This window comes from Saimiri boliviensis, chromosome 15 (assembly GCF_048565385.1).
Source record: "Saimiri boliviensis isolate mSaiBol1 chromosome 15, mSaiBol1.pri, whole genome shotgun sequence".
Lineage (NCBI taxonomy): Eukaryota > Metazoa > Chordata > Mammalia > Primates > Cebidae > Saimiri > Saimiri boliviensis.
The window spans coordinates 22,930,451-22,946,333 of NC_133463.1; the positions used below are offsets into that span (position 1 = coordinate 22,930,451).

The 15,883-nt window shown below is 36.7% G+C and overlaps 2 protein-coding genes across 10 annotated transcripts in view; one reads left to right on the plus strand and one right to left on the minus strand.

Annotated features, from left to right (window-relative positions):
- Window positions 1-15,883, plus strand: part of XKR9 (XK related 9) — a 112,153-nt gene that overhangs the window by 33,820 nt on the left and 62,450 nt on the right. For 5 of the 7 annotated variants that reach the window (XM_074386762.1, XM_074386768.1, XM_074386764.1 and 2 more), the window contains one exon: window positions 11,730-11,866. The exons of the other annotated variants lie outside the window; for them this stretch is intronic. The gene's annotated coding sequence lies outside the window, so the exon portion shown is untranslated. The remainder of the gene's footprint in view (window positions 1-11,729; window positions 11,867-15,883) is intronic. 7 annotated transcript variants of the gene reach the window in all.
- LACTB2 (lactamase beta 2) overlaps window positions 1-15,883 on the minus strand; it is a 44,599-nt gene that overhangs the window by 18,936 nt on the left and 9,780 nt on the right. For all 3 annotated transcript variants that reach the window (XM_010330440.2, XM_074386772.1, XM_003942611.3), the window contains exons 3-4: window positions 12,952-13,078; window positions 1,758-1,936 (exon numbers count right to left, since the gene is read on the minus strand). In XM_010330440.2, coding sequence (XP_010328742.1) covers window positions 1,758-1,936; window positions 12,952-13,078 — 306 coding nt within the window. The remainder of the gene's footprint in view (window positions 1-1,757; window positions 1,937-12,951; window positions 13,079-15,883) is intronic.

Below are 15,883 nucleotides of genomic sequence, written 5' to 3' on the forward strand. Positions count from 1 at the left end.
AAAAATAGCTGTCTTTAGCAAAAACAGAGCAAAACAAACAAAACCCCCCAAAGCTATCAGCCTCCAACCACTTAATGTCATATTACTCTAAATGCCCAGCTCTACTTTATGTTTTCTATTCCCCCAGCAGTAGGAACACATTGCAGAGTATAAATGTGTTGAAGATATTGGATGGATGGATCTTTCAATGGTTTGGTTAGGAGCAAGTTAGAAGAACTTAGAAAATTAAGTGACCTAGTCTCTTTTTCCTTTTGGGCCTTTTTGTTGGGTCCTCTTTCTTAGCTTTTTTTTTTTTTTGAGGAGTCATACTTTGTTGTGTGATCGCTCATTGCAACCTCTGCTTCCCAGATTCAAGTGATTTTCCTGCCTCAGCCTCTTGAGAAGCTGGTATTACAGGCACCCACCACCATGCTTGGCTAATTTTTATATTTTTAGTAGAGACAGGGTTTTGCCATGATGGCCAGGCTGGTCTTTAACTCCTGATCTCAGGTGATTCGCCTGCCTTGGCCTCCCAAAAAGTTGGGATTACATGCATGAGCCACTGCACCTAGGCATTTCTTAGCTCTTAAGGTGAAGGAGAGATTCATATTGTAGAGCAGTCTAGTGAGAACTAAGATATTAACATGTTTCTTTTTCTGGAGAATGGAAATAAAGATATCATTTTATAGTTGATATAGAAGCTATTGGTATTTCAGTATTGTAAATTAAAAAGCTCAGAGGTTAAACATTACTCAAAGTTACATAGCTAAAATGTGGTCCAAATAGAAATCAATTTAACAAAAATGATGGTAGCTTATGGAATGAAAATATTTTCCCATTTCAATGTAAGCTTATTTCTTTTGTTCAGCAGTTCTATTAATAACTGTATTTATGTTGAAAAAGAAACCTCATATCTTTATCAAAAGTTATTAATATGACTCTCCACCCCTTCTCTTTACATGGCTAGACAAGACTTAGGGTTTTTTTTTTTTTTGAGATGGAATCTCGCTCTGTTGCCCAGGCTGCAACCTCTGACTCCCAGGTTCAAGCAATTCTCCTGCCTCAGCCTCCAAAGTAGCTGAGACTACAGGTGCCTACAACCACACCTGGCCAATTTTTGTATTATTAGTAGAGACAGGGTTTCACCATGCTGGCCAAGCCGGTTTCGAACTCCTGACCTCAAGAGATCTACTCACCTAAGCCTCCCAAAGAGGGGTATATTTTAAAGAAATAGTTTGTATGTTTTTTTTTTTCTCTAAGACGCAGTCTTTCTCTGTTGCCCAGGCTGGCATGCAGTGGCACGATCTCAGCTCACTGCCATCTCTGCCTCCTGGGTTCAAGTGATTCTTCTGTCTCAGCCTCCCAAGTATCTGGGATTATAGGCACGTGCCACCACGCCCAGCTAATTTTTGTATTTTTAGTAGAGACGGGATTTCACCATATTGACGAGGCTGGTCTCGAACTCCTGACCTTGTGATCTGCCCATCTTGGCCTCCCAAAGTACTGGGATTACAAGCGTGAGCCACTGAGCCTGGACTTATATATTATCTCTTCAAGGACAAATACATAGAGAGACAAGCCAAAATGAATCTTCCTCATCATTTGACACAAATGGTTTGCTAGGTTTGAAAAACTATCCACTTTGGCATGCCCGTAAACCCAGCACTCTGGGAGGTCAAGGGGAGAGGACTGCCTGAGGTTAGGAGTTTGAGACCAGCCTGGACAACATAGCAAGACCTGTCTCTATTTAAAAACATAAAAAATAAAAAATTACCCACCTGGATATATAATATCAGCTTTGATTTTCAATAACTCTTTTAGAGAGTTCATATAATCATAGAGGTCTTCAAATACTGTTGTTCCTTCCCCTAGGATGCAATCTCCAGAAAAGATAGCATTTTCCTCTTCTAAGAGTAGAGCCATATGATCATCAGTGTGGCCAGGTGTATACAGAACTCTGGTTGAAAGAAGAAATAAGGAATAATAACAATTATGAACTGAGGCTTAAAAGACATTATGAGAATTATTTTCTGTCCTTATTTTTAGACACAAATAAACAGACAAGTTAAAAAGCTTCTTTTTCTTGTACCCACTGAAAATTATCATTAGAACAGTTCCCCCTTTAACTAAACCAAGATTCTCACTGTCAAGTAAAATTTAATACTTTTCCCATACTTTTTCTTTTCTTTTTCTTTTTTTTGAGACAAGGTCTCACTCTGTGTCCAGGCTGCAGTGCAGAGGCAAGATCACAGGTCACTGCAGGCTCAATCTTCTGGGCTCAAATGATCTTCCCACCTCAGCCTTCTGAGTAGCTGGAACCACAGGTGTGAGCCACCAAACCTGGCTAATTTATTTTTATTTTTATTTTTTGTAGAGACAGTATCTCACAATACTGACTAGGCTGGTCTTGTACTCTTGGACTCAAGCAGTCCTACCACTTCGGCCTCCTAAAGTGCTGGGATTACAGGTATAAGCCACTTCATCCGGCTTCCCACCTTTTTTCTTATTTTGTAAGTAATAAGCACTGATTATAACGAATTTCGAAAATAGAAAAGGGAAGTGTTTAAGGGAGATGAACATCAACAATCATTTCTATTCCTCAGAGGGAGTGTTTTTATTATTATATAATATATATATTTTTAGTTTTCTATGCATGTTTATATTTTAAAATAAAAACTGATATTGTTTTAATACCTGATTTTTGAATTCTTAGCTTACTATATTGTATTTTCCTACATCATTATATATGTTCATATCATTTTATACACACAGACACACACACACACACACACACACACACACACACACACGTTTATTTACTTTTGAGATAGGGTGTATCTGTAACCTAGGCTAAAGTGCAGTGGCGTGATCCTGGCTCACTGTAGACTCCTGGGTTCAAGCAGTTCACCCACTTCAGCCTCCCAAGTAGCTTGGAGCACAGGTATGTGCCACCATGCTTAGCCAATTTATTTTTATTTTTTGTAAAGACAAGGTCTCTTTATGTTGCTCAGGCTGGCATCATTATATATTTTCAAAGACAAGTATTTAAGTGCTTAGCATAGTAGGTGGCACAAAGTTGCATGCTTAATAAATGGTAAAAAATTTATTTTAGTAGTTATTATCTAAAAGCTTAAAAGAAACTTTCTTAACAGGCAGTAGGTGGTCGGAAAAAGACTCTTTAATCTATTTTTTTCTCTCTAATTAAAAATTTTAAATAAAGTCTATCCTACATAAGAAATTTAGCATGCTTTTATTTCCTCTTCTCCAATTTTCAGTTTTTGTTGACAAAACTGATAATACTTTTAAAGTATGACAGGTATTTTGTTTAAAAAATTCTTATTTACATTTACATTAAATTTCCTTACTATGCCAACAATAAACCAGATAAACAAAGAGCTGAGTTCAAATAATCTGTTCTGCAAAGCACCCCCTGACTTCTCAGCAATATACAGACAATTCTCTGTACTGGTCACTGTTGCCTGTATATTATTCTTCTACTTTGAATTATATGTTATTCTGTAGGCTTCACATTGTTTTATTTGTTAACTATTCTACCTCACAAGGTTATGAGTTCTGGAAGGGCAGGACTCTTACTTCATTTTCATTTTTATACACTTAGTGTTTGGTACTTAGTAGTAGCTATTTTTAGAAATATATTGCTTTCCACTCTCTTCAGGGATTTACATGTATTATACATTTAATCTTCACACTACTTTGGGGTGGGTATTATTAACCTCTCCATTTTACATAAATAAATCACAGGAAATAGCAATAAATGTCTGAAGAAATATGATTTAAATTATATTTAATTTAAGAGGATAACTACCTATCTATTCTAGTCAGTATTGAGTTTTTATGTATTTGGAATATATATCTATATCTCTATCTATCTATCTAATTTTTTTTATAGGGTCTTGCTCTGTTGCCCAGGCTGGAGGGCAGTGGTGCGATCTTGGCTCATTACAACCTCCACCTCCCAGGTTCAAGCAGTTCTCCTGCCTCAGTCTCCTGAGTAGCTAGGATTACAGGGGCCCACCATCACACCTGGCTAATTTTTATATTTTTAGTAGAGATGTGGTTTCACCACGTTGTTCAGGGTGGTGGTCTCAAACTCCTGACCTCAAGTGATCTGCCTGCCTTGGACTCCCAAAGTGCTGGGATTACAGGCGTGAGCCACTGCACCTGGCCATGCTTGGAAAATATTTAATAAATCTTCCCAATAACAGAATATTCTGTGGGAATAGGGCAGACGTGATGACATATAGATGAGTGATAAGTGACTTATCAGACATGAGGAAATGGAAGGCTAAATAGGCAGTGGGGAAAGCTGAAAACCAATCAGATTTGCATTGCAGAATTCCTCAAAGTCTGAAGATACGAGAAATCTGGAAGTGGAGGGTGAAGTGGAAGGAAGGGTGGCTGAAATAAGAAGTCTGTTGAAAGTTTGTTCAACAAACATACAGATCCTCAGAGTCTCTTCCCACTTTGAGTCGAGAAGTGCCCCAATCTCACTAAGGGAAAGGCTGGAGATCTAATCTTTGAAGGGGGTAAAACACAGGCACAGATGAAGGAAGTGACATTAAAAAAAAAAAAAAAAGAAAGAAAGAAAGACTACAAGAATATATGTAGATTCCTAAATCTTCCTTATACACTCAGCTTCCATAATTCTGGCAGTTAGGCCTTTACCCTACATGAAGATTAGAAGAGTCTTTTTCTAAGTTATTTCACCTGCTCAGGAGGAAAGACTCTATGATACCAGTGTTGGAAGGTTCCCAACTGGAGAGCTCATCCAGATTATCCTGCAGTGAGGCTTATAACCTACAAAGGACTCCCCCTTACATTCTCAAAGCTCCTAAATAGCTCTGTAGTTTCCATCAGAACATAATTAGTAAACATCACAAGATAATCAGGATTACTAGTCATCTTGTTGGAAAGTCATGTTTAAGACGGTGAATAAAAATGAACAAGCAAACAAAGGAATGTAGAGGCAACGAATTATGAAGAAAATTTCCAAAACAATACAACCAAACCCCATAGAATATAATGCCCTCAGCCAACAAAGAAGAAATTGCAACTATGAAACAAGAATAGGTTTGTATAAAAGGAATATTTAGGAAACAAAGAGTTCCTGAAAATTAAGAATCTGAGAACAGAAATAAAAACATGTTGTAAGATTAGGAGATAATGTTAATAAAACTCTCCCAGAAAATATAGTAAAAAGGCCAAAAGATGAAAAATGAGAGAAAAAAATAGAGTAGTACAGGAGTTCTAACAAAAGAAATTTTAGTAAATGAAACAGCACAAAAGAGACGAGAGAAAATAAGCAACTCAAGAAAAATTTTTAGAACTGAAGAACATATTTCCAGACTGAAAAGGCCTATCAAAGATTGGCAAAGACTTTGCTTTGACTAAAACTACAGTCAACTCCTCTGAGTTTTTTCTGATGATGGGACTCAGGACACACCATTGTGAAAATATGGCACCTTTGCACACTGAGTATTTTAAGATGAAGGAATCACTGTGAAATTTCAGAATACAGTGGACTAGAAGGAAAAAAGCAAAAGCCAGGGGCCAAAAAAGTTCAGCAATCAGAAGGGCTTTAGATTTCTCTATTGTAATACTGAAACCAGAAGGAAATGAAACTTTGTAGACAATACTGAGAAAAAGACTTTCAACTTGGAATCGATACTCATAAATACCTTAAATCAAGTTAGATTAAATAAGGATATTTTTAGACATGTAAGGTCTCAAAAATTCACTATTTCTCAGGAAGCTATCGGAGATGGGTTCCACCCAGACAGAGAAGGTTTTAAGAAAGTTACGGGGCACTGGAGAAAGAAGATCCAACACTGGAGAGAGGCAAAGGGAAGCCCCCGGCGAGAGTGCAGGGAATTCTAAGATGACACTAGCACCAGGCCTGGAGGAAAACAAGGAGCAAGTTATTAGCTGGAAGGCTTAAAGGGAAGGTTCTTCCAGAAGATGAAATTGAATCTGTGATATTTAAACACTCTGAGGCAAGATTTATATACTCAGAGTTAAATTAGTGATAAATACACAGAAAATTATCCAAAATAACAAGCGAAAACAATGACTACAGGAAAGCAGGTAAAGTAAGGATAGTTTACTACATGGTTCAGCTGTAAATAGTGTCTACAGTCATAACATCAACACTGAATGCTGCTCTAACCAGAATTATGACATTGAGAGGTTAGAGGACAGGAATGGTGCTCAAAAGTGGGAGAAGAGGAAAATCCAATTCTAATTTTTTCACAGTGGGAAGTTAATAAACAATCAAATTGAAAAACAAGATGGAGCAAAGAATCAAACAGTTCTCTAAGATTTGTTACTGTTACTGCTTCACTGTTTACTTTCTCCATAGAGGCAATCACTTTCTCCTCCTAACTAATCATTTATGTCATTTGCCTGTATGTTCCTATACAACAAAACTATACCAATAAAGGTAATCATGTGTGTCTCTTTTTCTTGAGACCTTGAGGAGCCTAGCTGTGATATGTAAATATGTTTTCAAGTTTGGATTTTAGATGCTAGAAGCCACAGCAATAAACTTTTTGAAAAATGTTTTTAAAAATTTTATTATTTTTAAGATATGAGGTCTCACTCTGTCACCTGTCACCTAATCTGGAATGCAGTAGAGTGATCATGGCTCACTGCAGCCTTGAACTCCTGGCATCAAGGGATCCTCCCACCTTGGTCTCCCAAAGTGCTGGGATTACAGGTTTGAGCCACCATGCTCAGCCTAAGTAAACCTGTCTTTTTACAAAATTATCTGATTGTAGTTTAATTTCCAATACAAAACTCATTTAGGCCAACATTATATTAAAAAAGAATCTATAAAAGTAGATAATTATAGAAATAAGCATAAAGTTATTTGTTTTAAGCTTAATTCACAGGACCATTTTATTAATTAATAAGTTAACAGGGAAGCTCTAGTAAAAAGATATGTGACTGCCATTAGAAACTAAAGGCTCAGTGTTTTCACAGGATGATTCTTCCAAACATTTAAAGGTCAGATAATTTCACTATCATGTACTTAAACTCTCCTGGGGCACAGAAAAACGCTGGGCACACCTGTAATCCCAGCACTTTGGGAGGCTGAGGTCTGAGATCGAGAGTTTGAGACCAGCCTGGCCAACATGGTGAAACTCCGTCTCTACTAAAAATACAAAAATTAGCTGAGCGTGATGGCAGATGCCTGTAATCCCAGCTGCTAAGGAGGCTGAGGCTGGAGAATCACTTGAACCCATGAGGCAGAGGTTGCAGTGAGCCTAGATTGTACCATTGCACTCCACCCTGGCTGACAGAGAGAGACTCTGTCTCAAAAGCAAAACAACAACAAAACAACAACAACAAAGAAACAGATGAAGCCCCAAACTGACAAAGATACAAAAAGAAAAATATTACCCAATTTTAGTAATATTATAAAAATAATAATCAAAATACTAACACAGAGAATCCAAAAGCACACTGAAAGATCATGACCAAATAAGTGTTATTAAAAAATGCAGGAATGTTTCATTATAAGATCCCTGAAAAATTATAGTAAAGCTATAGAGGAAACTAATGAGCTCATTTCCCTAGACAGTGAAAAGGTATTTGATAAAATTCAACTCTTAAATAAAGTATTTAAGAGAACTGAAATGATTATAACTTAGAGAAGTTTCTCCTTTGCCATAAATATAAAAATCAACTAAATCCTTAATATTAAATATTGAAACTGTGAAGTCTTTAAAAAGTCTAATAATATAATAGATATAAGGTACAAGAACATGAGATATTAGTACAATGGGAACAATTATTTTTGAAAGGCCAATGTATGACATTAAGAACTATTATGCTTTTATGGTTTCCAAGCATATATTTCATATATTGCAAACAATTACTATATTATAGTTGATCCAATGGCAAGGTATTAAAGAGCTGTTAGAAATCATCTCTTTTGTCTGGTTAAACCTGCTGCAAGCTGTTAATAAAAGTATTCAATATTATATGAAAATAATTCCAAATATGTGTCTGTGTGTGTCATATCTTATGGACAATCTTATGAATACATAGAATGCATTAACAAACAGAACCCCAATCTTTCTGTTTTTAATCTACAAAAACTCACTTGGAGAACCATTCTTCGTCTGAAAACTCCTATCTGTCAATGTGCTTGCAATGCCTCCTTATCAGCCCTCTCTGACCCCCTACCATACCAGAACTCAGTAATTGCTTTCTGTGATGTTTTTTAAAGCAGCAGAGTTTTTAAAATTGGGGAATCAGTAATCTCAATTCTCTAGTTACCTGGGTGGCTGCTGTAATTTGCATAAAACTGTTAAAATTCACTTCACACAGGCAGGAGGAGAAAAGGAAATGACATCAGAGGTGCTTTGCTAAAGATCACAGGAACTGCAGCTATGGCCTTCCTATTCATCAGGTAGAAAATTTATCTAGTTCCATTACTTCTCTGATAGAGCAGACTTTGTACGGATGACTCTCTCAGAGAATTCAGGACAGTGATAAAAAACTGTCAGACTGACTTTTCTTCAAGAAATTAAACTTAGCTTGCTAGTTTATATCCAGAATCAAATTCTTACTGAAAAACCTTTCTAGTTTTCTTTTTACTGCAAGGGTTCTTGGTGGGTATTATCTCTGTCCCTACTGCATTTTTTTTTTTTTTTTTTTTGTAAAGTTGGCAAGTAGGCAACATCAACTGGCCAATGAACACATGAGGACTTAGGCAGATTTTAACTTTCTATTTATGGAATTTTTGCTGAACAAAACTCTTAAATGCTGTTATTTATACAGATTTGAACTTTGTCAAATGTCTTTTCACTAGCTAGCTTAACAAAAGTTTTGCTTAAAATATTATATGTTTATATTGAAAACAGTTGGGTTTTTCTTACTTCATGAAAGTGCAAATTGAAAACCATGGTCATCAGGAAATTAAATGTTTTATCCAGGTTTTAGCATAATGAGAATTTGTATTTTGAGAAAAGATTATTTACTACTAGTCACTTAAAAAATGTGTCTGTTTTTGATTTTTTTGGTCAGTTTTCCTCTTAAATCTTTACATAGATTCCCATCAGAGTGAAGTAAAACAAAAATTAAATAGAATTCATATAATATTTGGAATCCTTGGCATCAATTCACTCCAGGAACCCAAGACAGCATTCAACTGAAGGGGAAGCAAGCACAAGGGAGATTTCTGGGACACTGATGCTATTCTGTTTCTTCATCTGAATGCTGCTTATAGGCCTTGATCAATTTGGGAAAATCCATTACTTTGTACATTTTTGCTATGTGTACTTTCCTGTTTATATATTATACTTCGATAAGAAGTTTTTTTTTTTTTTTTTAAATGTCCTGTTCCATCTGGATGGCAGTTAATATCAAATGACTGCATATTTTTAATCTGCAATATTAGGTATAGATCTAATGAATACCCATGATTCTATGATAACTGTAATAAACCAGTACTGTGATTACCAAATCTCCTATGTATCATGAGCAAATTATATAACATGCTATTATATTTTCTTCTTTTTTTTTGGAGACAAAGTCTCGCTCTGTCACCCAGTCTGGAGTGCAGTAGCACTATCTCAGTTCACTGCAACCTCTGCCCTCACAGGCTCAAGCAATCCTCCCACCTCAGCTTCCCCAGTAGCTAAAACCACAGGGACACACCACCATGTCTGGTTATTTTTTTGTATTTTTGGTAGAGACGGGGCTTTGCCATGTTACTCAGTTTGGTCTTCAACTCCTGAGCTCAGGCAATCCACCTGCCTTGGCCTCCCAAAGTACTGGATTACAGGTGTGAGCCACCACACCTGGCTATATTTTCAACAAGAGCATTGAAATGAAACTGTCCAGAAACTACCAGGTTTCTAAACTACATTTTGGAAATCACAATACAGTAAAAGAAAGGGGGCACCAGTTTAAAAGAGGACATAGACATCTACTACTTCATTTTCTCTTACTCATCGATTCATCTACTTGCCTCTTTATAGATACTAACACTATGCAAGATAAATATTCAGTGCCTTCTATGTGCTAGAGGCTGAGGATATGAAGATGAACCTGGTATCTACCTGTATCAGAGAATGGCTATCTAGTTACTAAACCTATTTCCTCTTTTTTTTTGCTGGGCATACAATTAAACTATATTTCCCAGACTCCCTACAGTTAGGGGTGGCTTATGACTGAATTGATGGCCAATACAACAGAAGATTTAGTCCATGAAAATCTCCCATGCAATATCCCTTCCACGCTCTTCTACCTGCTGGATTGATTGAGCTGAGCATGCCAATCTTGAAAGACAAGTCTTGAGAAGAGTAGAATCACAAGATTAAAGGAGCATGAATCATTACTTGCAGAGGGCCACTGGCTAACTGGGAACTTTTTTGGGGCTTTATGTGAGCAAGAAAGAAACTGATTTCCTATTTGGGCCGTTAAACATTTCTGAGTTGTTTTGCTATGGCAATTGGCATTAACTAACACTGTGAACTTAGGGACCTGATTGCTTTTTAAGGAGACACTTACCCCCACATACAAAAACCACAATACAACTCAGTAAGTGCTATCATAGAATAAAATTTGTACAAAAGTGGAAAAGAACGGTTAGTTTTTCCCAGAAAGGGTTCTTGATGTAAGTAACATGTGAACCTGGCTTTGAAGAGAATTTACCAGGGAGACAAGTAGTGGAACAGGGTAATACCCAGTAAGGGTGAAGAAATAAACAAAGGCATGAACAGGCATATGTCTAGGAGTATTTGTACATGGCCAAGTGTTTTTGTGAGGGGAGCTGTGAGAAAACCAGAAAAGTGGCCTGGGGCCAGACTGTGGTATGGTAAAGAGAATAAACATTATCTTGTATGCAGTGAGTCATTAAATATTTCAAGAGCAAGCAATATAGGATGGTAGGCTAGAAAGGGAAGAGTTGGAGACAGTAAGATAAAGGAGGAAGTATTGGTAGTGGATGTGAAGAAGGGATAGCACTGACAAACGTGTGTGTGTGTGTGTGTGTGTGTGTGTATACCTATTTTTTTTTTTTTAAGAGATGGCTCTCTACTTTGTTGCCCCAGACTGGAGTGCAGTGGCTATTTCCAGGCTTGATCCCCCTACTGATAAGCATGGGAGTCCTGACCTGCTGTTTCTAATCTGGGCCAGTTCACCTCTCCTTAGGTAACCTAGTGGGTCCAGCTCCTAAGGTCTGAGAGGACACCATATTGACGCTGAACTTAACATGGACACGCAACTGGCATAGTGCACTACAGCTGAGAACTCCTGGACTTAAGTGATCCTCCTTGCCTCAGCCTCCTGTGTGGCTGGGACTACAGGCACATGCCACTGTGCTTAGCTGATTCTCTCTCTCTCTCTCTCACACACACACACACAGATATATATTTTTTTTCCATAAGTTATTGGGATACAGGTGGTATCTGGTGACATGAGTAAGTCCTTTAGTGGTGATTTGTGAGATTTTGGTACACTCATCACATGAGCAATATACGCTGTACCCTATTTGTGGTCTTTCATCCCTTTCCTGCCCCCCACCCTTCCCCTCAAGTCCCCAAAGTCCACTGTATCATTCTTATGCCTTTGTGTCTTCATAGCTCAGCTTCCACATATCGGTGAGAACAATGTTTGGTTTTCCATTCCTTTGTTACTTCACTTAGAATAATAGTCTCCAATGTCATCCAGGCAAATGCATTAATTCTTAATTCATTCCTTTTTTTTTTTTTTTGGAGAGGGAGTTTTGCTCTTGTTGCCCAGGCTGAAGTTCAATGGCACGATTTTGGCTCACTGCAACCTCCGCCTCCCAGATTCAAGTGATTCTCCTGCCTCGGCCTCCTGAGTAGCTGGGATTATAGCCATGCACCACCATGTGAGTTCTTTTTTGGTTCCATATGAATTTTAGAATTTTTTTTTTTCTAATTCTATGAAGAATGATGGTGGTATTTTGATGGGGATTGTGTTGAATTTGTAGATTACTTTTGGCAGTATAGTCATTTCACAATATTGATCCCACCCATCTGTGAGCTTGGATGTGTTTTCATTTATTTGTGTCAGCTGACAAATATTTTTGATGTAAAAAATAACCTGATTAGTGTGGTGGGCAAGGGGAGGGGAATGGTAAAGGTGAAGAGCAGTGCAAGATAATTCTGAAGCCTCTATCTTAGAAGAATGAGTAAAGTCTTAAGTACTGAGCATAGTGGATGTTCTGAGATCAGAAAACAGGTATAGATTGCAGGGAAGAGAGGAGTTCGGTTTTAAAATAACTGAGTTTGAAATACCATTTTGAATCCCTCAAATAGGTCATGAGGTATAATCAGTCAAGCCTAAAACTTAATTTAGGTATGGGTCATCTTTTGGAAGTGAGAATATGGGATCCCTAAGCCACGTTAGGTGACAGTGCTAATTTTTAAAAATGTACACTTTACTTTTTTAAGAAAATGGTAATCATATGATTCAAATAAACAATTTAATACAGAGTGAAATCTTTCTTTTCTCATTTCTCAAGCGACTCATTTTCTCCTCCCAGAGTAAGCAATGTTATTGGATTTTTTTTGTATCCTTCCTGATGTTCTCTTTACAGATACCCCCACATATGCATAAATCTGCTGTCCCTCCTTTTTTTTTTTTTGAAACAGGGTTTCACTCAGTTGTACAGGGTGGAGTGCAATAGTGCAATCTTGGCTCACGCAGCCTCCGCCTCCTGGGTTCAAGTGATGATCCTACCTCAGCCTCCTAAATAGCTAGGATTACAAGCATGTATTAGCATGCTTAGCTAATAAAAAATTTTTATTTTGGTAGATACAGGTTTCATTATATTGCCCAGGCTGGTCTTGAACTCCTGGGCTCAAACAGTCTTCCCATCTCAGCCTCCAAAGTGCTGGTATCTTTCCATCCTTTTTTATAACACATATACACAGACCCTTCACCTTCCCTGGCTAAGGGACATTTACTTACCTTAGAGTGGCTCCCTCAGTCTTAATCACATCTCCATCTTTCAGATAAACATACTGTTGCCCTCCATTTCCTATAATTTCTTCTCTCTGAGGATTCCTTGGGAGTTTTTTAATGCAATAGGTAGTGCCTAGTCATAAAACATGTAAAATATATTAATTCACACTTTAAATGATAATTCAGCCTATTAATAGATCAACTTTCATAGAGCTAACACTTGTGAATGACTGTATAAAATATTAACACTAAGAGACAATAGAAAATGGGATGAATTAAAACAGGTTATCTCTGGGATGTTAACTATTTCATATCTTTCAACCAAAGAGCTCTTCATTCTTTCATGCCCCTTTAGGTCTACATGAAAGCCTCTAATTTTTTGAGTAACTCCTAGTTTATACAAAAAATCTGAAAGTAGTTCTTTATAATCTCAGCTAGCTTTGGCAACCTGACAGGTGTTGAAGAGACAGTAATACAGAACCTGGAACCTTTTTTCTATCTAAGTGCCTAACATATAGTAAAGGTGTCATGACAGTAATTAATAACAAAAGGATGATATCATGAGGCCCTTGCCATGAGTACTGAAATGGAGGCCCAAACCAGTGGCTAAGATATTAAACCTTTAAAATAAGCTTAATCTATAACACCCCTCACTGACAAAAAGAAAGTAAGTTAATTAACCAATTAACAATTGAGTGCCAATTATCTAACCAGTATAGTAGGTATACTGAATACAACCACTGTGATATCAAAATTCTTAAAAGCTGTCATGGTCGGGAAACTAAAACTTACAAACACAAAACAAAGACTATACTTGGTACCATTTAATGAATATTAATAAAGGCAGCGTGAGTTCAAAGAAAGGAAAGTTAGAAAGGATTTATAAATATGATAGAAGTTGAGGTGTGACTTACAGGATGAACAGGATGCGTAAAGTTACAAAAAAGGACTTGTAGGTAAGGGGAACAGCATTATAAAAGGCATTAAAATGAGAATGAGCATGATATGTGTGACAATATAATGCTACCAATTTTTCTACTGCAAAATACTGGCTGGGAAGAGTGGAGATAAAGTTGGATAGGTAAGATGAGCTCAGATCAGAAAGGGTCTTAAATTGCCTTTTACAGAATAGAAGAATTTAAACTTTATCATATGTAATCACTGTACACTCTTTAGTAGGATAATGAAATAGTGTTAACTGATGATCAATGTGGTGGCTGTGGGTAGGGAGACTAAAAGGAGATCAGAGAGACCAGAAGGGGAATGACTGCAATACCCTAACTGGAAAGTAATGAATATTAGGGTTGCACTGGAAGTATGAGGGAGAAAGAGACATTTCAAAAAAAAAAATTGACAAGGCATAAAAATGTGCGAGTCTGGAGGATAAAGGAGACAGAAACATTGAAATAAAAAGAAAAGAAACAACAACAAATATATCTCCCTTCTCCAACCCCAAACTCTATCATTTTATATCTTTGAGGACAAAGGAAAACAATGATATGCTTTTTTGGGAATTGACATTATAGAATAAGATAGAGATATTGAGGTTTTTTGTTTTGTTTTGTTTTGTTTTTAATCTGTATAATTTTATCTTTCAGTGTTTTCAAAATTATGTGTAAATATAAATGAAAACACATATCCTATTCACAATAGCCATCTATAGGCAAGATGAAGAATGGTATGTTGAAAACAATCATGTAATATTATTATTTTTAATAGCAGCTTTATCATAATTGTAATTTATATACTATAAAAACCATCCTTTAAAAGTGTATTACTCAGAAGTTTTTTAAGTGTATTTAAATAATTGTACAACTATCACTAGTATCATTTTCAAAGCACCCAAAAGAAACTCTGTACCTAATGATAATCACTTCCGATTCCTTCCTTCCCAGCTTCTGGCAATCACTTACTTATTTTCTGTCTCTATCATATAATTGTTTTAACAGGAACAAACTGAATCATTCATTATGGTTTGAATAACTGCAACATCACTGGTACTGGGAATTATTTAAGCTGAATATAAATGCCTGATATTGTTTATGAATGTTTAATAAAAATATTCTAATTGAATAGGATAGAAGCAAACATTTGACTCTTAGATGTGAATTACGTGGCAAAGATCCAAATTCAGTTTCGAAATAATTTTAAATTATTAGATAACAAAAGAAAATACATTTTAAAAGATTTACTTAAAAACAAACCAAAACAGGCAGCGTGTGGTGGCTCATGCCTGCAATACTAGCACTTTGGGAGGCTGAGGTGGGTGAGTCATTTGAGGTCAGCAGTTCAAGATCAGCCTGGTCAATATGGTGAAACCCCATCTCTACTAAAAATACAAAAATTAGCTGGGCAGTAGTGGTGGGAACCTGTAATCCCAGCTACTCCAGAGGCTGAGGCAGGAGAATCGCTTGAGCCCAGGAGGCAGAGATTGTGGTGAGCTGCGAAGGAGCCATTGAACTTCAGTGTGAGTGACAGAGTGAGACCCTGTCTCAAAATAAAAACAAAAACACAAACCAAAACAAAATACTAGAGCAACCTGGGTCTACATAGTTCTTATATGTAGTAAAATTCTGGTTCTAAGTCACTAGGAGTTCCAAATTATACCCTGATTGTGTTCAATAATTTTGTAAGCAGGTCGTTTTGAGGTTACTGTATGTTTCCATAGAAATCTTATAAATGGCATTTATATTTTAGGTGTGGCCTGTAAAAATACAGGTTTAGTAATGTGAAGTAGTTGAAAAATTTCCACCATACCAATTATTAGACAAAATAGGAAAACAACATGGACCAAAGTAAACACTAGTAAAACAAAACAAAACAAGAAAACACAATCCCTAACATTCTCATCCTAACAAGAATGTTAGGATCCTAACAAGAATGTTAGGGATTAAGGATTTAGAGAATGAAGAACCTGGTACTTCTGGGGGAAAGATTC